The sequence below is a fragment of the Zeus faber genome, assembly GCF_960531495.2.
Source record: "Zeus faber genome assembly, chromosome: 8".
In the NCBI taxonomy this organism is placed as follows: domain Eukaryota; kingdom Metazoa; phylum Chordata; class Actinopteri; order Zeiformes; family Zeidae; genus Zeus; species Zeus faber.
In genome coordinates, this window is record NC_137195.1 from 21263117 (window position 1) to 21285634 (window position 22518).

At 44.7% G+C, this 22518-nt stretch overlaps 1 protein-coding gene across 1 annotated transcript; it reads left to right on the forward strand.

Moving 5' to 3' along the window:
• Positions 1 to 2411: 2411 nt before the first annotated feature.
• Positions 2412 to 17677, forward strand: mchr2 (melanin concentrating hormone receptor 2; the record flags this gene model as incomplete). Its single annotated transcript, XM_080004827.1, has 5 exons — positions 2412 to 2605; positions 6658 to 6867; positions 14394 to 14588; positions 16448 to 16567; positions 17326 to 17677. 5 exons carry the CDS (start codon positions 2412 to 2414, stop codon positions 17675 to 17677), a joined length of 1071 nt encoding a protein of 356 aa, XP_079860953.1.
• Positions 17678 to 22518: the final 4841 nt, after the last annotated feature.

Sequence of the window (22518 nt, forward strand, 5' to 3'; positions counted from 1 at the left end):
CTCAAACCTTTTCAAAATCAGAGAATGGACGGCAGAATTTTCCATGCAGGTCGTCCAGCGATTTACTGTACTTGCTCGCATGTTTGGGGGGACTTCTTTCAGCGGCGCAGGTGTGGGGGAAATGCCCAAATGATTTGTTTGCTTTTGTTTAGAGAACAAAGTCAATTTGACCTTGAAGGCTTTCACTTTTGAATACGTGTCGTATACAAACTGATCTTTCCCTTGTAGCTTCACGTTCAGCTCATTCATGTGTGCCAGTATTTCCACAGCGAACGCCAAATCACAAAGCCAGTGTGCCTCTTTCAGCTCAAGAAAATAATCGGCTTTCCCCGTTAACTCCAAAAATGAGCCATTTGTAATTCAGTAAAAAAATATTTTGCAATCCAATCTTCAATCAATTTTTTTGTCCGCTCATTTTGTAATGTGATCAGGTAAAGTGAAGAAGATTGACTTGACGTCAGAGAAGTATAACAGGAAAATAACAGATACTACAAATTTTAATATATTATAGGATTGTTGTTAATGTAAATGCCTCGCCGGCCGTATTACACTACTTCGCAGGACACATATGGCCCACGGGCCGTGGTTTGCCCAACCCTGGCCTAGTGCCTGCCTATATCATAATGATTGGTAGCCAATAATTAAGGACTACAGTACGACATATGGGGAAAAAAAACCCTGCTTGAGCCATTCGCAGTATGATTCCCCGTCATCGTATATCAAGAAATTGTGGCCCTGAAGTGCAAAACACAGGGCCAAGTAAAAAAACACAACAACAAATCAAAAAACACAAACAGAATGAACTCCTATCAAAAAAGGTAGGTGCCTATCGACAAGGATGATTGGATGATTAAGGGGACTCCGTCAGGTCCGGTCGCCCCGGAACGTCACCTAAGTACTGGCCACTGCTCATGTCACTCAAGTCAATCCCATAGATACAGCGTTGGCGATTTGGCGTGCATCTGCGTGGTCGCCATATTGGGGCAGTCAAGATCTGCTAGTAAACAAATAAAACGGACTCTAACTCACTTAATTCGGAACAAATTTTTATGAAATTTGGTTTGTTATAAACATGAGAAATTGAACATGATACTGCTTACTTATTGGAATTAAATTCAGTTACTGGGGGGCGGAGCTCATCAGCTCTATGCCAAAACATTAACCTTCTGAATAGCCACAACTTCCTCTGGGACATGCAGGCTCCCATATATGAATAGGCAACATCAAGTGTCAATTATTTTGAATTTCAGCTTTGGTCAGTTTCTCCAAAAATGTATTTCTCTTTATATTGTTAATAACTGGTTGCTTGTTATTGTATTAATAACAACAATTGTATTATAACATAAATAATAATAATAATAATAATAATAATAATAATAATAACAATAAATTAATTCATAGGAGTCATTTAGTTGTTTTTTGATTTGTTTGAGTTTTGTCTTACAGCCTTCATGGGTGTAAAATCCTCCAGACTCTTGTTGAGCTGCCCAGACATCATAGCAAAAGATAATTCCAGAGAAGCAGAAGGCTCCCTAATCAAGGGAATACTTGAAGGAATACTTGAAGTCTTCTTAATGTGCATGAGGCAAACTATTTGTGATTTCTACAGTGAATCTTAGTAAATGCAGACATCCAAAAATGCCATCGAAAGCCTTTGTGTTGGTATTAAATGAAGTGATGGAGATCAGCCTGCTCTGTTTTATATGAGCGGTAACGTTCTTCAGGTGAAGGATATAGGGTTTTAGGGGAATTTAGAGGGGTGGAGTGCATTTGGATGCAATCCACGCTGCCTTTGGTGACCAAATGGCCTCTTCTTGCACACATTTAGGGTCAACATACAGTGAAATGGTCAACATGCAGGATGTTTGCAGAACATTGCAATATAAACTATGCTTTGTATAAATGCAATGACACACTGGGAATGCTTTATAGAAATTATTGAGATGGATTGTCTTTCATTTTGTAGTGTCTGTTTTGTTTTTGTTTTGTTTGACCATGTTGTTGGTTGTTTGTGTTGTTAGTGTTGTTGGTGTTGTTAGTGGTCTGTTCATTGACCATTTCCGTAGAAAGAAAAGCCAGTAAACAGTTGATTATTGGCTGATTGCAAAATACAGTAGGTGCAATGATTGTGTATTTCAACAAAACCATACTGATTTTGTTTGTTTGTTTGTTTGTTTGTTTGCTGTATTATTTAGAGTCTCTGTGACATAACCTCCACAGAGTTTGTCCCCGCGTCGCGTCGCGTCGCGTCGGCAGCTGCGGCGGCGCTGCGTGCGTAAAGCGCTTGGAGTATCCAGTGCGCGCCGCCGCTCCTGCAGGTGCTTCGCTCCGGCAACACCATCTGAAAAAACCTACACAACTGTCACACCTATCTCTGTCATGGTCGTATCTCACTCCTTTTCGTTTCCACAATGAACGTAAATTGGTCGAGCGTCTCCAACCGGACTGCGCCCACGAAGCGTCCCTGGACGACAGACAGAAATCAGTCAGACGCGTCCTTCAATTTGGTTTATTTTACGGAGACCACCGTGCTGCCTTCTCTGGTTGGCTTGCTCTGCACTACGGGACTTGTTGGCAACGTCATTGTCTTGGTCACAATCCTCAGGTGAGTTTTCGAACCGTTTTAACGATGACTTCTCCTCTTTTCAATAATGTGTCCGACACAATTGGATCCCATTGTCTTAGTCGTGTAGGGTCGACACCTGCTGCTTCGAATAGCCTCAATACTCTCAAATGACTAATTCTCTTCCACAGTGCCTTCGTGTGTTCTTTGACGTGTTAGTGACTCGTCAAAGAAAGGTTTTCTTTATAAGGGGGTTTAAGCCATTCGTTTTAAATGGTTTATAATATATAAAGTAGCAGCCAGTAAGACATAGGGCATGATCAAGGAACTCATTTCAACTAACTCCAAATTCCTCTGATGGTGTTTGCGCCTGTTGTGATGTTTTACAGTCTTGTTTGGAGAGGAGTGGGACTGGAAGTCTGAAATGAATTTCTACCAATGAATTATTTCCAGGGACAAAGTCTTTAATTATTAGGAAGGGATGTGGTCTGTACTGTGAACTCTACGTGTGTGAGTGGTGGCTCCTATTAGAGGTCCAATAAATGGAAATAAAATCAATTGCTCTGACTTGATATTCCATCTGCAATGTGGCCTTTTCGCCGCTGATGAGCCCTGGGTTAGTTAAGAAGACAGCCAGACATTGTTTATTTATGTGTTTTTTGTGGGCAGAATAAGGTGCCCACTGGCCAAAGGGAAAATGGAAATTAACAGCAAAAGCCGTTGAAGCTATAAAAGCATTCTGGTTAGGATGTCATACTTACATCTCACGACCAGAGTACAAAATGTCTATTCCTTTTGTACAATAAATGGCTGCCTGACAGAGGATCTGACAGAAGGGGGCCAGGGCCGCTGGAGCTCAAGAAGCTGTGCTATGCAGTTCCTTTCTGAAAGTGGAGCTGTTGTCTTTTGGGTTCTTCTGTTTATCTTTTTGTATTTCGATACCAATATTTCTGAATAGACTAGTCAATCTACTCATGTGGATACGGCAGAAGACGACGGCATTTTCCAGTTTAGTCTTCACCAAATGAACATAATGGTACAATAGTGACGAATTAACATCAGACTGTCCAAATCAGACTCTCCATTACAATAGGAAAAAATGAAATCAATATCGGATCAGATATAGGAAAACAATTTCCTTTAATGAACAATGTTGGTGTAAAATAGCCTGAATCATGCTGCTCTAGGCAAAGGAACTCTGAGATTCTCTCTTTCCAACAGATTTCTCCTCCGTTGATATTCCCTCCTAAACCTTGTCAACAGCATCCCGGTCATATCTAAGCTTTCCCCAGGGTTCCGGGCATTCTAATTGCTTGAGCACTCTGAAGTTTGAACCCTCTGGCACTCTGTTTTGGAGCTGTGACATTGGATTGATAAGAAAGGCAGAGTGGTGTGGAAGTGCTGTGTGGGAGGGGGAGCGTTTGGTTTGCTTTGAACTGGAAGGAGAGGCAGTTGTAATACTCCTCCACTATTAGTAATTATCAGAATCTTTGCAATTATTCTCCAACCAACAGCAAAAATGATAAATCCGGCATCCGAGTGATTTTCTAAAAAGTGTATTTCAACGCCTTTTGTAGTCGCGGTGTTGAGGATGTGAGTTAATGAATGTTGATCACCACCACTGACAGGTATAATAATATGAATAAATGTGTGAGAGCCCCCTTCACTTCATTGTTCTTCGTTTTGATGCAAATGCAATGGGTCAAGGTGCAAAGGGTCAGGCAGCGGCCACAGAAAAGCTCGTCCAAGCTCGTGCTTTGTGTCTCTGGCAGGCGTACAGTGATGTACTGTATCAGGGATGTCTGAGTGCACTGGTTTCTTGTTGACAGACATGGCATATGAACAATATGAAACAAGAACAACATGGACAACAACAAGAACGAAACCCAACCCTCGCGTCCATCAACTCCTACCCAACCCATTAACTTCCCACCCAAATTCCCAAAGTTCCTCCCTCTGACTATGGGAAAGCCATTATTAAATGAGAAGAAAATAAGTACATTCATGAACACTGATGGAGAAAAAAAACGGAGGAGGGGCCCCTAACTGTCACCCAGGTAAATAGTAGCCTAGTTCAAGTACTCGATAAAGGCCTTCCAGGTCTTGTCAAGCGATTTACCGGAGTTTGTGAATGAAAGTCAGTTATTTTCAAATTGAAATGATTTACCATCTCCTTGTGAGGGATGGGCGTGTTTCCAGTTGAATAAAATGAGGCGTCTAGATAATTGAGTTGTAAAGGCCAGAACACTGAACTTTTATCGATAGGAAATCGGGCGATGCATGCGGTGGTGCTCCAAATAGGGCCGTGAGAGGTTCATGTAGGTTCAAATAAAACACTGTTCCAAGCGTGTTAAATATTCAAAGGCAGCAATCTGCTAAACTTGGACTGGACCAGAACGTGTGAGTGTGGTTAGCAGGTGACTGTTTGCACATATTGCAACTATCACTGGTGTTCGGATACATTTTTACGAATCTGGCAAGGTCAAGGTCAAACCTAGTTGAAAGCTCTGTTAAATCAATGAAATTTCTTCTTTATAGAAATGTTTTATATTAACTATGGCCTTGTCACACCAAATACAAAAAGTGTGTTCTGAGGAAGAGGGTGGGAATAAATTATTTTTACAAACCGGGGCTAGGGTAGGGATTTAGTTTACAACCAGAGTGTTTGCCTCTGCAAAATGTCAACTGGGAGAGAGGACACTGGGTTACAGATGTAAAACAGCAGATCAACGGCGTAAAAGGACAGTTTGATAGTGATACCCGACCTGGTGATGCCCTCAAAAGTCCCCTCCTCTCGAAACACGATGGCTAACGGTTCGATAGCCACAGCGAATAGAAGGGGAGAGAGAGGGCATCCCTGTGTGGTGCCACGGCGGAGAGCAAAAGGGGCGAGACCTTGCGCCATTTGTGAGAACACAAGCGACAGGAGATTCGTAGAGCAACCTAATCCAAGCCAAAAAATCTGAACTAAAGCCAAATTTTTCCAGGGCATAGTAAAGGTATTTCCATTCCAGGCTCGCTGTCAAACGCTTTATCAGCGTCTAAGGATATTATTACCCCAGAAGTATCGGGCCTGGGGCAGTTGATTATATTGAGCAGCCTTCTGGTGTTATTAAAGGAGGTCCTTCCGACCATAAAACCAGTTTGGTCTGTTGAAGTCAGAGTTGGTGGGGCCTGCTGTAAACGTGAAGCTGAAACCTGAAATAACATATTTTGGTCCACATTTAAGAAGGATATGGGCCTGTCATTGTTACATTCAAAGAGGGTCTTTGTGTATTTTTAATAAGACAAAAAAAAAGAAATGGTGGCTTTGGATAAAGTTGAAGGTAGTCGGTCATTAATGAAGGATTCATTGTAAAATTTTGCTAGAAGTGGGGAAAATTTTATTAAAATATACTTAAAATTAAAATATATGAATAAAATTCTACTATATCCCCGCCCGGGCCGGGGGGTATACAATTTTGTTACATTTTGACTGCTTCTGGTACTTCGATGGTTGCAATCAGGGCTCCCAGTTTATTAGCAACGTCGTCGCTGATTCTGGGGATCTGTGGCCATTTCAGACCTCAGGTAAATGCTCTGCGGAAGATAAATCAGAATGCAATTCTAGAAAGACATCATTCATTGTTTTTGGGTCAGAGACGATGGCCCCCAGTAGCGATTTTACCCTGGGGATCAGTCTTGAGAGGGCTGCAGCAAGAGGTTTACCTGCCTTTTCTCACATTTTGAAATGACGTTGCTTTGATCGTGACAACGTGTTTCAATTTTATCCGTCGACAGGGGATCAAACTCAGCTTGAAGCTTAAGGCTTTCACTAAAAAGTGCAGGGGTGGGGGGCAGTGGCATATTGCGTATCGACCCTCTGGAGTTCATCTGCTATCTCCACCAGCCTGGCTGTTTCTGCTCTTTTAAGTATAGAAGCAAAGGAGATAGTGTGTCCCCGCAGGTAGGCCTTCCACACCTTCCACAAGATGCTTCTTGCAATGTCGGTAGCGTCGTGAGTGTCTGAAAAAAAAAAAATAGGCGGGAGAACCTCCACTCTTTGGATCAATTCTACATACAGTACTTGTATATAATTTGTTTTTGTCCGTCAGAACAACGAAGAAGACCGTGCCTGACGTGTACATCTGTAACCTGGCTGTGGCCGACGTGGTGCACGTGACCGTCATGCCCTTCCTGATCCACCAGTGGGCCCGCGGCGGCCACTGGGTGTTTGGCAGCATGCTGTGCCGGATCATCACCTCTCTGGACAACTGCAATCAGGTGGCCTGCATTGCGGTGATGACAGCGGTCAGTCTGGACAGGTGAGTGAGCTTGCCTCTTCACCTGCTAGGATACCGATATATAAACCGATAGCGCAACCTTGCGTGTCTGCCGATACCGATACCAATCCGATGCCGTCTTTTTCCCTCACCTAAACAACTTAGCTGTAAATAAATCATTATAATAAACACAATGCTGCTGTTCTAAACACACAATGCATTTGCCGGCCACAAAGACATTGGTCTGTCGATCAGTTAAACAAGTTCAATGTAGAATTTCCATTTAAATGCTGTATCTTTGTCACAAATATCAATAATATGTTTCAATATTTGTTGTTTATTTAAGGCATAATAATTAATTTAAGCAAATACTGTAATTTATAGTACCCAAAAGGATGTATTCTTCTGCATGCAAACATGACTTAAAACACTTATTTTTTTTATGTCTTTTCTTATATTATAAATTTTTTTTAACCAGTGCTGACAGCATGCTGGGCATAAAGCACAGAGTGTTTGTAGGCTTTTGCATCTAGGACAGAGTTAGTCTGCAAGTGACCTTCAAGTTCTCGACCTGCAATGCAACTCTTTATTAATTTTTAAATCATCAGGAACTGCTGCAATCGGCACGTGCAACTGAGCACGTGGCCTCTTCCTGTCATAGTTATGGCAGTAAATGAGACTGCAGGAAAGCGCCGAGCACCCCGCCCTGCAGACACAATAGACCCCTGGGCCCCTAGAGAAGCCGGAAGCCCGCAGAGCAACCCCCACGCCACCCCGAGCAGTATAACCCAGTCCCAGGCAAGACGAGGAGACCCCCCACCCCTGAGACCCCCATGTGCAGGCACAAGAGGCAGCCGCAGGCGCAGAACCCGCACCGCAGGCACCAGGTACGGACCACAGGCCCAAAGCCAGGTCCCGCGCCGACAGACCGACACCCCTCCCGAACCGGCCACCCCGGGACCCCCATGCCTACCTGCGGCCTGCGCAAGAGCAAGGCCCGCCCCACCGCAGCTGACCAGACGCCCTGACCGGCCGCGAGCCCCGAGCTCCCATCCACGTAGACCAGTGTGCAGAACGCACCTGGAAGGACACGCAAGCCCCACCACCCCACCCACGGGGCGGGCGACCCCAGTGCCGCGCCGACCAAGGGGCCAAGACCCGAACCAGCAAACCACTCCCCCCACCCCCAACCGGTGCTCCAAATCTGCAGCAGCACCCCAACAGATGGATGCCAGCCGCCAACCCCACGGGAACACCCACCCCCCTGCCCCCAGAGACAGGCCAGCTCAACCCAGGAACAAGAGCGACATTGCCCCAACTTAGGAAGACTCAAGTATTAATGGATGGAGTAATGTCAGTGATAAAAGTAGCCCATATTTCATTAAATGATATTGTGGTGAGATTATCTCTGTTTCTGAGAAATATTATTTTCTTGGCAATTGTTAAAGCGATTAAAATGGGTTGGTGGTGTTTCAGTGGTGGGTCAACTGAGGAGAGGTCACCGAGGAGACATGTAGACGGGGAGACTGGAATGCTGCGACCCAGAAGGGTTGATAGCTTCTTGGTGATGTTGGTCCAGAATGTTTGGACAGGTAGAGCCAGAAGGCATGAAAGTAGTCATCTCTGGTATTGCGGGAACAGTGAGAGCAAACATCTTCATACACAAGACCCATTTTGAACATTTTGTGTTCCGTGATATGGGCTCTGTGCAGAATCTTATATTGGATGATTTGCATTTTGGAGTTGCGGGTCATGGAAAAGGTGTTGTTGCAAATAAGCTTCCACAGGTTGATATCGGTGGAAACAGCAAGGTCTCTTTCCGATTCCATGGGAATGTCTCTATGTCTTTATAATTTTTTATGTATTTATTTTTCTATGCTCTTTCCTGTTAATTTTTTATGTATGTAATATGTGTTGTGTTGTGATGTATGTATGTAAGGCTCTTTGAATTGCCTCTCTCTCTCTCTCTCTCTCTCTCTCTCTCTCTCTCTCTCTCTCTCTCTCTCTCTCTCTCTCTCTCTCTCTCTCTCTCTCTCTCTCTCTCTCTCTCTCTCTCTCTGTTTCTCCCTCTCTCTCTGAGTGGGGCATGAGCGAGTGGAGTGTGTGCGGGTGTGTCGCGGTTTATTAGTTGTGGTACAGCGGGTTGGTGGTTTGTGTGGGTCCGCAGCCATGTTGGACTTCACCAGGTTGTCACGGAAGCACGGCCTTAAGACATCCGCTGCTTTCCTGTGTTCCCTGGAGGAGTGTGCACTGGCCGTGGCGCAAATTTATGACACATCTCTCTTTACGGCATGTCGCTCAAAGATTAGTTTAGCAATTATATGATAGTTTAGGCTTATCGATTGCATTGGATTATACTTTTTTTCCCAATATCCGATCCAGTGATTTTGGTCAGTATCGGAACGATAGCGATACTGAGTATCGGATCGGCGCATCCCTAGTCCTGATCTCCCTGAGGCCCAAGCAGAGTTGCTATAAGCATAGATTTGCCTCAAGGCTTCAATCCAATTGTTTCATTGTCTGTAAATGGTGTTGACAGATAGATTGTCATTTCAGGAGAGGGTTTGAAAGTTGTGGAAAGTAGGCACAGTTTTTCAGCTGACACCAGGGGATCCAGTGATGAAAAAGCAGCAGCAGCAATGTTAGTCATCCACTTAGAGCTGAAAGGGGGCACAAAAAAATCATAATTCGTGGGTAAGAAAAAATATTATTTCTCAAAATGTGTGATGCCATTGCCTGGTGTCTACAATTTTGGTCAGTTGCAGGTATCAAAAGAGCTGCTATCTTGCCGAGAACTATGTAAATAATCAAAAGCATCCCTGGACTCACCCATGTAAAGGAAAATTGCCTGTCAACAAAACCATATTTGAGTGTGGCAGTTGGAGTAGAATAGAAAAACGTATCAATCTTCACACAAAATAAATGTAGTTTGGCTTGTTTTCTCCAAATTAAATAATTCCCTTCAAAGCTGGTTGGGCCGGCTGGAAGTTGTGCCAGTTACAATCTAATCTGGATTTACCCAGACAGTTGTATTTACTATTAATGTGGTTTGTTTAAAATACACCATATTTAGTTGATGAAATATCTTGTTCACAATGCAAATTGTAATGCAAATTCTATGGCGTGAGATTAGTCTCAAAACCCACAAGCAGTACAGTATTTGCCAGCAGAAAACCATCCTCAGCGAGCACATTTCTGCTCCACGTCCAGGCGAAGTCAATCGACGCTTACCTTTCCGTAAACTGATGCTATGACCAACGAAGCATGCGAAGCTACGAGAGAAGCTACATATATGACGTATATACATATGACATACATATACTGTATATACAGTGGCTTCAGAAAGTATTCAGACTCCTTCACTTTTTGCACACATTATTGTGTTATAGACGTAATTTTGTATTGAAATAAATAAATTCCCAAAATTGCAATTTTTTTCCCCATCAATCTACACTTAATAACCCATAATGACAAAGTGAAAACATGTTTTCAGATATTTTTGCAATATTTTCTGAATGCACTGTATGATGTACACTTACAATAAACACAAGCAAGTTTGAAAAACATGCAAAGTTGTTTTGCCAATTCCACCAATATCCCTGTATTTCTGCCACTCACCTTCCGCTGTCCCCCAGGCTAATAGTACGCTAACGGAGGCAAGACGTACATTATCCACACATACCTTATCCCTGTGCTTATCCACACATACCTTATCCATCTGCTTATCCACACGTACCTTATCCATCTGCTTATCCACACGTACCTTATCCATCTGCTTATCCACACGTACCTTATCCATCTGCTTATCCACACGTACCTTATCCATCTGCTTATCCACACGTACCTTATCCATCTGCTTATCCACACGTACCTTATCCATCTGCTTATCCACACGTACCTTATCCATCTGCTTATCCACACGTACCTTATCCATGTGCTTATCACACATACATCCACAGTATCATATAGCACATATATAGGCTAATGTGAGTATCATATTCGTTAGTATCAGTAATGTGATGAAATGTAATTAATTTTAGTATCCAAAATTTAGGAACAGCAACGCCTGACATTGCTTGTTACAGACCGTTGTAACGTGTTTCCCCAACACTGGTCCCGACTCTCAAAACCGGAACTCTCCCACGATCAAACGTGACTTTAGAGTAAACAAACACGGTGGGTGAAGGGCTACTTCAAACACTCTTCCACATTTAATAACCATATTTTTAATACAATTTTTCTCGTGTAAAAATGGGTTTGAGCAGAGCTGTCCGTGGTCCTGCAGACTCAATGCCATCTGTGGTTCAATGCCAATTTGGACCTCTGTATCACTATTCCCTTTATCTTTTAGTTGTTTTTTTTCGATATCTTGTTTAACAGGAATAATGAAGCTGTTTTTGTCAATGTTTGTAACCCATTTTAGTACAATAAATTGTTCAAAGTATCAACGAGTTGCTTTTGGAGTGTGTTTTCAAAACCGCCACCGACTGCCCCTTCCAGGCATTGCTACCTTCGGATTCAGTGACAGTGATTTTAATAATAATAATAATAATAATAATAATAATAATGTCAAAATATCATTTATCGATCACTGGAAAGTCTGGGCGTGACACTCTTTTAAATGTGCTTCAATTGCATTGCAATTGCATCACGCAACGCTGCCTTTTTAAAATATTTTTTTTGTTCTCTGCGCAGTTACCACCAGCTCTCTGCACACGGTAATGATTTCACTCTAACTGCGTGTGTCTTTTAGCGCTGGTGTTTGTGAATTTGAGGCTATTTGCAATTAGGCTCATTTGAATAGAAATAGGCCAATTTTGCAACCAAATAATACCAAATTTAAATATGTTAACAAAATTAACAATAAACCCGAAAAATAAACCTAAACCCCAAAAGGAACCCATCACACATACAAAAGCGATTCAGTAGCTGTAGAAGATATTGAAGGAAACATGATTTACGTCAATTCACACAACTATATTATTTGTCATGAGGGAATATTCACCAACACAACGATGCAAGTAGAAGATCAGAGTTCTGTAAGTCAAATTCAAACATATATTGTGAGATGGCATAAAGGGTCCAGGTTTCCATGCATTAGAGGCAAATGTGAGCGAAAGATCTGCCTCTAAGTTCATCCAACTCACCATCAAATCATCAATTGGCAGAAGAACACAGTTTTCCTGTTTCGACCATTTCCCCCTGCAAAGCAGTTTAACATGAAATAAATTACAAATTCCGCAATTTAACATTTAAAAATTTAATGTTTAGAAATTGTAGATTGTGACTCAAAGCAAGAAGGTCAGAGATAGTGTGTGTGTGTGTGTGTGTGTGTGTGCGTGTATCCTGAAGGGACTCCAGCAGACGACATAATGGGCAAAGCCGTATCTCTCCCCTCAGCTTGGAGATTGGAGAGCTTCTCTGCATTGCCCGCACTCAAAAGGTTATTTTGCATTCTTGCTTTCATTCATAGCAGCACTCAGTTTAAAAAAAAGGTCACTTCAGTTTGTTTCTCCTTTTAGAAAATGTTCTCCTGGGTAACTCTAGCAATGGCGTGCTTCAGCATAAAGGTAACAGTCACACCTCCGGTGAAGTGGCAGCAGCTTGAAGCCAAGCGGCTCTCATCTCGTTGCAAGGTCTCTGTGTACCTGGCTGTTGTGGGCGTGTCAGCTCAAAATCGCCAGGCTGTTTCAAAGCTCTCTCCCTTTCCATAGTTAATGTGCATTATAAACATAGATGGTGCACAGTGTGTGCTTTTTTTTTTTTAATTAAAATGGTGTAGCTGTTTACGAAGCAAAATAAATTACCTCTCGAAAAAAATACGTAACTACTCTTGCCATCGATCTGTTAAAATAAAGAATTGTCCTTGTAGGAGATACATAAAATGACGTGTCCTTTATTTTATCAGAAGGTGAAGGAATGTTTTTCATTTAAAAAAATAAGCCTTATCATGAACAAAGCGCAGTGGTTCGGGCGTCCATGTTCCAAGGCGCAGCGCCGTTGAGATCTTCCCTCCTATTGGCTGTTGCCCGGTGCCCGACGCTTCTCATTTGCATGAAGCTGAAACGTGCTCAACTGTCCTTGTCGCCGTGAAGCTGTCAGCTCTGCTGTTTCCTTCCAGGGACAGAAATCTTTTGATCAGTTCAGAAAAAAGACGAGTTCACTGATTTGTTCACCGAATCGCTCACAATTTCTGGCGATTCTCACGTTCGCGAGCGACTCGTTCTTGCAGTGGATCCGTTCAGGGAGTCAATCAGACAATCCCTGTCTGGGATTTGATTTATATCTAAACTATCAAGCATAAAAATATAAAATAAAATATTGTAATGCACAATTTTACCTGAAAAATATTTTACTTCGACTTACATGTCAATGTTGCAAAGTGTAGGTGGGATAACGCCATAACTGTCAACCCCCAGGATTCTCTTGTATTTTACTCTTCCTTCCCGACTATACTCCCGCTGTTGTTTATTTTCCAGTAAAGAATAAATGTCCCATATTTTAAACCTTTAAAACAAAGGAGTTTGGTGCGCCCATCTCCTCTCCGGCGACCAGCGCTGTCCAAACAAAACCAATAATAACAGTGTGCTATAACTGTAGATTGATACTGTATCTTATTACAGGCTTTATTTATTTACTGAATGAAACCAAAGAAAAAAAACATGCATGACCGTGAGTAACAAGCGGCACTTTGTCAGTCAGACCCCCCAGCCAACGGCGTGCCACTGGGACGGAAAATTATTTTTAAATGCTGACAGGCATGGATCCCACAATGCATGTGTAATGTCTGCACAATACGGTTTGAAATATTTTTTTAATTTTATAAACCCTTATCAGTGCCACAACGGAGAAATTTGCAATTTCTCTGCATTCCATCCTAGTATCTTACATATCTAGGAGCAGTGGGCTGTCATGTAGGAGCAGTCAGGGGGTTAAGCGTCTTACTCAAGGACACATCAGCACGCTACCAGGAGGAGCCTGGGATCGAACCGGCAATTTTTCGCTTACTAGACGACCCGCTCTACCTCCTGAGCTACTAACAGCAGCCTGACTAAGATAACTAAAGAGAGAATCAACGAATGAAACGAAGGGACTAAAAGAACCATAGAAAACAGCTCTGAACTATTTCCACAAGTCCTTTAGGTTCCCTCACCGATTTGTTCGCGAATGACCTCTTGCAGTAGACTCAAACAAATGAATCGTTGTTTTGTTGAGGACTCAGGTCATTTCGTTCACTTCAAAGACTCGGTTCAAAAAGATCTAATCGTTCGCGAACTACCCAACACTACAGTACTGTCTTGCAGTGCATGTACGCTGGCGTTGCGGCCATAACTTAACTCTGTGGAAAGTTGAAGTTGTGGGCTGGAGTTGACCCGACTGTGGCGCGTGCTCATGCGAGCCCATGTGAACAGGGAATAAAAGCCACAAATGAATGTGACTGCTCGACCTGGTTTACCATCAACGATGTTACTTTGCATATGAATAACGGCGACCGCATTCAATTCAAGCTTCATGTTTGTCTTTCTTCTTCCTTTTTATCTTGTCCTACCCGCCTGGCTGGGATGCAGGTACCTGGCCGTGGTCCATCCGTTCCGCCTGCTGGCTCTCAGAACCAGGTCCAAGACCATCGGGATCAACCTGCTGGTGTGGCTAATCTCCCTCATTATGGTGGTGCCCGTCTGGGTCCACTCCAAGGTCATCCGCTTCTCCGACGGACTGGAGAGCTGCACCATGAACCTGATCTCTCCCAGCGCAGTTCTCTGGTGAGGTGATACAAGGGCCTTTCCCAATTGGCCGCTGTGGCGTATTGGGTTTTGTTTTTTCTGTTTGTTTGGTTTTTTTTTCTCCATGGGGGATGTTTTTCTGTGTTGTTTGATGAGACTGAGACTGCTGCACAGTCGCTGTTGCTGTGGCATCCTTGGATCTGCTTCTTGTCACTTAATATGATAACGTTATGAACCAGGCTACAGAGACAGAATGACAGTGAATCCTTTGCAAAGGGCAAAAAACTAAATTATTTCGAGGAGTAAAATTTACCTATGATCATGTTAGCGTTCGGATTTTTATTATTCTCCTCAGAATCTTTCGGGCTAAACCTGTCTGGAACAGAACAACTGCCGGAGCTACGGACAGGGTTGAGGTGTCGTTTAGAACCGGGACTTCGCAAACATGTCGTGGTTCAGGTTTCATCCAAATCGAGCAGAGATCTTTGAAAAAAACGCAAAAGATTTGTCCAAAAGTAGCCAAATGTTTTTGCTTCACCGACACGCCAACGTTCAAAAACTAACGGAACGAGATGAGATGTAGAGTAAGACGCTTTGTGACGTCATCATACTATTTACTATAAATGTGCAGGGTCTGGTTCTGGATGTTCATTCGCACCATGTGGTGTAGACTACATCACTCTGTAATGGTTAGAGATCTCAAACTAGGTGTGTGTGTGTGTGTGTGTGTGTGTGTGTGTGTGTGTGTGTGTGTGTGTGTGTGTGTGTGTGTGTGTGTGTGTGTGTGTTTATCTATCGCCTTACCTGGTAAATGTCTGCGGGGATGTTGTATTGATATTTTATCTCTTTGGTGTTTTTGTAAATGAAGACATTCTATTCGGATAACCCCGTGTTCCCCAAGCGCTTCACGGAATTACTCATTGAATAGATCATTACAACATTTGGCCGTCTGTTACCGTGCAGCGGCAACATGAGGTGAGGTGAATTAAGGTTTACATCTTCAACATTGCAAATACGTTGGATTTTGATATATATGTTGCTTATTTTGCCTCTCATGTGAATTTCAGAGCCCCGAAAAGTGCCTTCCCGTGCTCCGCCGCAGAGGCTTTACCTTGTGTTTAATATATTTAATGTAAAATATTTACTAATTGAATATACAGAAAACAAAGGGGGAAACATTAATACCGTGAAATACCGTATATTTTGACAGATACTATACATCCCCAGTGAGCGTGCGTGTGTATCGCCTTGGACTGAGGAACTTCCATACGGAGTGATATCCTTCCACAGAGACACCGTGAGACAGGACCTTGTGGATTACAGATAGACAGCCACGTTCTTATTTTTAGGATAAAGTCATAACCCCTGTGTATTGCTGCCTGCAGCTATTATTATTATTATTATTATTATTATTATTATTATTATTATTGTTATTATTAGTAGTAGTAGCAGTAGTAGTAGTAGTAGTAGTAGCAGTAGTAGTAGTAGTAGTATTAGTAGTATTACATCTGTTTTTTTCTTCAATTGTATAGCTGCTTTCAGGAATCTGAGCCCCAAAACATACCATCTCTATTCATAATGCATAATTCATAATACCGACACATTTATATATCGTTATAGCAACTGGGGATCCAACTTTGTCATCAAATGTAGGTACAGACCATCTCTTCCTGGGCTTGAATTTATTTTCTGTTGTCTCTATTTCCGCATACTGTAGTTTGCTTTTCTATATACCCATGACTCCACCACCCCCCAAAGAAATGCAGGAATCCCTATAGTGGTGTGTGTCTGTGGGGGAGCGACATTGTAGGATTCATTTCACTTTTAAAGACGGACTCACGCATACGAGGGTGGAAATGAATCAATGCAATTTATTGTGTCTCTCTGTTTCCCAACAGGTACACCCTCTATCAGACGGTCACTTCCTTCTTCCTGCCCCTGCCCCTCATCCTCACCTGCTACGTCCTCATCCTGTGCTACACGTGGAGGATGTACCTGAAGAACAAGCAGGCGCGACGGTGAGCCGGCGACGAGGGGCTGGTGCTATTCAAACACAAAAAGAAGGGGGCGAAAAGCACAAACGAAAACGACCTTTTCGCCTGACACGCGTCGCATTAGAGACGACCCCCTGCGACACCTGCGTCGACGAGACTTTTCAAGCGGACGACCTCCCCCCAAAATGGGAAGCGAAGGACCGAGTGGGGGTTGAGTTGAGCTGTTTTCTCTGCGACGTGGAGGCGACAAAACAGACTCTGAAAACCAGTATTGGTGGTTTTGTGCTCCTAGGCTCCTTATGTTTTATTTTCTTCTTGTGGCCCTCACATGCACAGTGTCGTTTCACGGCGGGTTCCTCTCCGGGCAAAATTCGAAAACGATTTTTGCAAATTTACTGGAAAAACCCTGTGACAATCGCCTTCACCCTGCTTCACCCGGTTATGAGTAGTTTCTCAGTCTTGGTTGTAGCTGCATTTCCCATTCTTTTTGGCAGTTGCCATCATATTCCGCCTAAATCTGCCTAGTTTGTGACTTTGGTGTTTTGCTATTTTCCTCCGTGGGTGTAGCAAAGATGGTGACAGGTTAACCTGCACGAAGAGGAACGTCCGGTCACCCTAGTTACAATACTCCAGAGAGAGAGAGAGAGGGAAGGAGAGAGAGAGAGAGAGAGAGAGAGAGAGAGAGAGAGAGAGTGAGAGAGGGAGAGGGAGAGAGAGAGACAGAGAGAGAAAGAGAGAGTGGGAGGGACAAACTCAAACCACTCTTCTTTCTCTTCCTTCAGCTACAGCACCAACTTGCCGCGGGTGCGCGCCATCCGCCTCACCAAGATGGTGCTGGTGCTGGTGGGCGTGTTCCTGGTGAGCGTGGGGCCCTACCACGTCCTGCAGCTGGTCAACCTCACGGTGCGCCGGCCCACGCTGGCCTACCACACCTGCTACTACCTGTCGGTGTGCCTGAGCTACGCCGCCAGCAGCATCAACCCCTTCATCTACATCCTGCTCAGCGGACACTTCCGCCGCCGGCTGACGGGACGCCGGGCCTCCTGCGGCACCAGCAAGAGGGAGGCGGGAGCGGGAGTCGGAGCGGGAGCCAGAGCCCCCCACCTGCCCACGCCGCACTCCAGCTACGGATAAGCTCCCCTGTCACACTCCCGAGCGATCTCACTTTAACTAGGGGTTGTTGTTTTTTTCTACATTTTTTTTTTAACGTATATATATTATGTCCAACCCCCAAACAAACAGGTGACCGTTTATGAACCCCCACATTTATGTATTACTGAGATGACTGATGGTCATGGAATGTATTTCACGGTGTTTGGACGCCCTCTACTGGACATTTCTGATATCACAAGACTTGTCTTGGCTTGTATATTTACTCAGAAACGCATGTTATATATATATATATATATATATATATATATATATATATATATATATATATATATATAGGAAGATTGTAGGTCACAATTATTTACTGTTATCATCAAACTGTGCTCATGTAATATGTTTATGCTCAGATTGAAACTTGATTGTACGATTTGACTTGCATGCTAATTTCTACACAAGATGATGTGCTGATTGTACGAATCGTATTCAGAGACGCACACACACACACACACACACACACACACACACACACACGTTGGTGTGCACTACAAGCTGCGATGGGAACAGTGATTGAATACAGGATTGATTTGCTCAGAATCACCGACCAGAGGGCTGACACTGCGTAACCGAGCGGCAGGCCTGCCTTGGAACGCGACACAGGTTTGAAAGCGTGGGCCACACACTCGGTGACTCCGTGGCACCGTGGGCAGCTGGCGGGGAGGTGTGCGCTTGATTTGAGCCCTTTACGTTTAATCTTCAGGGCCGCTGCACAGACCACTCTGTAATCAATATCAAGGCAGCCAGACCAGACAGCGTTATGGCGCGGTGGCCCGAGGCGACCCACCCACCCGCCCTCCCTCTCCACACTTTCCCTTCACTTCAACACTCGCTGTCCCTTTCCAGTGATCGGCCTTGGGGCGAGCACCGCACCGACATGTCGATCGATATATCTCAATGTCAACACTCTGCCCGCCGTCGCTGTGGCCTTCAGTGGGTTTCGGCCGGTCTGTCCGGCCCGTCAACTGTGATGTGGACGTCGTGCGCATTCCTGTAAACAACCTTTTTGGTCAGTGGCAAGTGGCGTTTGTCGGCGCGTCGTTTCCTTTTTTTGCGCTAAGGATTGCACTTTGCACGCCTGGTGGAATCCAAGCCGGGGAAATGTTCCGCATCGGCTCTTAAGGCACACGCACTTTGAACGACACATACTCTTTCATCTACGTTCTTTTTCGTTCTTCACTGTCTTGTACGCACCCCCCCCCCCCCTCTACTAAGATCCCTCCTTTATCCGGCGGGTCTCTCACTTTCTCCCCTGGACCCTTCACTGGTCTCTCACACACTCAGACCGGGGGCCAGAGTGACCGACAGCTGGAGCCTGACATTGTTTTGACCTTGTTTACAGCCTCGCGTCCCAATGACACCTCGCTCAGACCTTGTCATCAGTGCCAATCGCTGAAACCCCCCCAAGGGAGGACGGCCGCTGTCAGGGCCATATCTGCATGGATCCTCACCCCCACCCCCACCCCTTTGCCCTCGGCCTGGCAATAAGCCCCCCAAACGCCTCGCTCCCATCTGCCCGCCCGACCAACACCCACCCACCCATCCACCACACTTCGTCCTACTTGTACCTTACTAGTGTTGTGCAACGGTCGTGTGGCTAATTCATGTGATTTTTGTTTTGACCCCCCCCCCCCCCCCCAAAAAAAAAAAAATTCAACCCTTGTTTTGTGTATCTTGGACGTCTTTCCCATTATGGCCTTCTTTAAATTGAGTTCATTTTAGTCAGCATTTTATAACTGCTGGATCAGTTCTACAGAGCTTATAAGTGACGATGGGCTTGACCATGCTTTATTTTCATAGACATCATAAAAAGAGTGCGTGTAAGGACGGACTCATGCGGCTTTTTATATCCTAGGGATGCAATGGAGGGAAAACCCAAACAATCCCAGTTTGCCCACACCTTTCCCACCTTTCGAAATGAAAGACGGAAAATGATTATACATTTACACACAGTTTTAGTCACTTTATGCCATAACTGTACTGCCACCATGAGGGTTTTATTAAAAAAAAAAAAAAAAAAAAAGGGGGGGGTTAAATGAAACGCGGTTATTCTGTGTCGCAAGAAGATCCATCTGCGCCTCTTCAGGGAGCCCGCAGGCCCCACGTGTGACCAGCAGAGGGCGCGCTAATGCATCGCCTGGCGCGAGTGGTTCGAGAGCGCGACGTGGATCCCGACTTCACGCAAACCTGAGCCCACGAACACGTTGCCTTTCCATCAACGCTTGACTGTCGAAGGCGACTGGTGAAAATAATGAATCCAGCACGTAAATAGTGAACAGCGACCACGGCGGTGCAGCAGTTCAAAAAACATTAAAACAAATTGTAAATTAGAAGAAGAAAAAACAACCGACTGCCGGACGAACATTTTTTTCTGCTTTAAATACGTTTTGAAACCCTGTTATCGAATCAAAAATAAAATGAATGAAAAAATAAATAAACATTTTAATAGCGACCGGTCCCCCTCATTTAGTTGAATCCGTTTCATTATTTCATCCCTGTTTCTAATCTCAGTTTTTTTGGTCCGCGTGTCCCTGCGAAATGGGCCTAAATGTCCCTAAATGGCCTCTGTAGTGGAATCCCACATCTCATGTCACGCGACCGTGTCCCTGGTCGCGGAAACAACCGACGTGGCTCAAAAACAACCCAAAGCGACCTCGATTTTTTCGAATTTCGATCCTTCCCTGGACGTCCTCCGCTCTCCACGGACGCGAGGGTCGGAGGTCGGAGGCGGGCACAGGTTGCCTGTCGTTCCCCGGGCGGGTACCAAGCGCCTCGACAACTTTTCACCCGCAAATTATCCGCGGCCTGGCGTGGCGGATCCAACCCCCCACCCCCCACCCCACACCCCTCCACCTCCTCGCTTGCCGAAATCCAACGTGACAAGTGTGATCACGACCGACCCCCAAAGTCGCGTCAAATTAATGAATCTGCCGGCGCGGGGGAGTGCAGACGTTTCTCCCCCGGAGCTCTGCGGGAGAAGTGAAAAACGCACAAAAAACCGACTATTTCTGGGTGCATCTACTTTACTGTTGAGTACGCTAGTTAGCATCACGCTACTAGTTAGCATCACGCTACTAATTAGCATCACACTACTAGTTAGCATCACACTACTTGTTAGCATCAAGGGCGCAACTTTGGTTTGAGAAGTGGGGCGCGGGACAATAAAACGGGGGGCAGTGGAGTGGGGGTTCTAGGGGTCCTAACCCACTTAGACTTACATGCGTGAGGAGACGCAGTTGCCTCGTACCAGCATGGCGACGAGAAAACATGTCCGACACATCCCTTCGTGTTGGGTGAACCTCCGCAACGTGGCCACTGACATGACCGGAGGTCGGCGCATCCACCACTTCCAGACACTGATCTACACGCACGCCTACCGAGGGGTTAATGGGTGCGGGGTTTTTGGGGTCGCAGTGGACCAAACCACTGTGAGGCATATGGTGGGGGAGGGGGCATGATCTTTCGAGAGTTAAAAAACGCATTGTTTTGCGTCTAAGTGTCCTCAAGTGCGTATTATGATGTTATTTAAAATGATATAGTTATGTTAACAATGATAAACTGAGTGGAGCGACTCTGTTTTTTTCCCCCAGGAAGTGAGAGTCCAAACCCCACTGCCCCCCCAGTAACTCCTGAGTGGCGTACGAGTGTGTTTTTGTTTATTTTGAATCTCATTTTAATTTGTCTCTTTCTGGACTGCACGTTTTTTTTGCTGCTGCAACGCCGGAATTTCCCCAGAGGATTCTTATCGTATTCGTATCGTCCTTGTGTCATGTCGGCTGCTTCCCGTTTGGTGAACCGCTAGCACGCGGAGCAGCGGAGGCTAACCGTATTAGCCGTTTGGAAAGCAGTCGAAGTTGAAAAAGCAAGAAGCTGAAGTCATGCGACTTGGTGTACTGTAGCTAGTTTATAGCCTGACGTTAGCTTTTTACTTCTGGCGATTGTATTTACGCTGCGAAAAATAATGAGAGCGGTGTTCATTTGTGAAGAGTATCTTGCTGAACAAAACGTGTAAGTATCATAAACGTTTGTTTCCCACAGAGCTTGTTTTCTGCAATAATCCAAAATCCAACGAAAATATCCCATTGGCTTTCGGCGAGGGAACCAGGGCCATGCCTACTTCCTCGATGTCCTCCAAAAATACCTCACACCCGCACCACTCTTATTATTCGGTTCTTGCCCACAGACCCGAGCACATGTCGGCCCCGGCTTCCGCCGCCTCTCGAATAGCTGCGCATGCTAGCGGGGCGTGGTGTGCTCATTGTCCCGTCGCCGGCTCCAGATGGATCGGCACATGCCGGAAATAAAAATGTAAAGTAAGTCTAACATTTACATCTGACCTCAATCCCCCAGTCGCTGTGCAGACAAGTCCAAAGACACGTATCACGGCATGTGCGATGGGGAGACGCTGCTCCCAGTGGGCCCCATGACGGACATTAAAATTGGCTTTTTAATTCACAAACTCAAACTCAAATGACCTGGGGGCCACGGGCCAGGTTGTCTTCTTTAAGGCGGGCCGTGTTGAACTTCCAGGGAAAACCAGCCTCTTTTTCTGTTCTTTATTTTTTTTTTCCTCTCACATTAGTGAATTGCCTCATAACCCTGTTTGGAATAGCTCTCTTATGATCTATTTAATTCTGTTTTATATTTTCAAACATTTGTTTAGCATTGGGGCTTGAAAAGTTTATTCGCGGGCCAGATTTGTCAATATACTATCACCACAGTAGCGGGCCACATTCAATGATCTTGCGGGCCGGATTTGGCCCTCGGGCCTGTAGTTTGGGCCCCCTGCTCTATGTGTGGATATTCGTGAC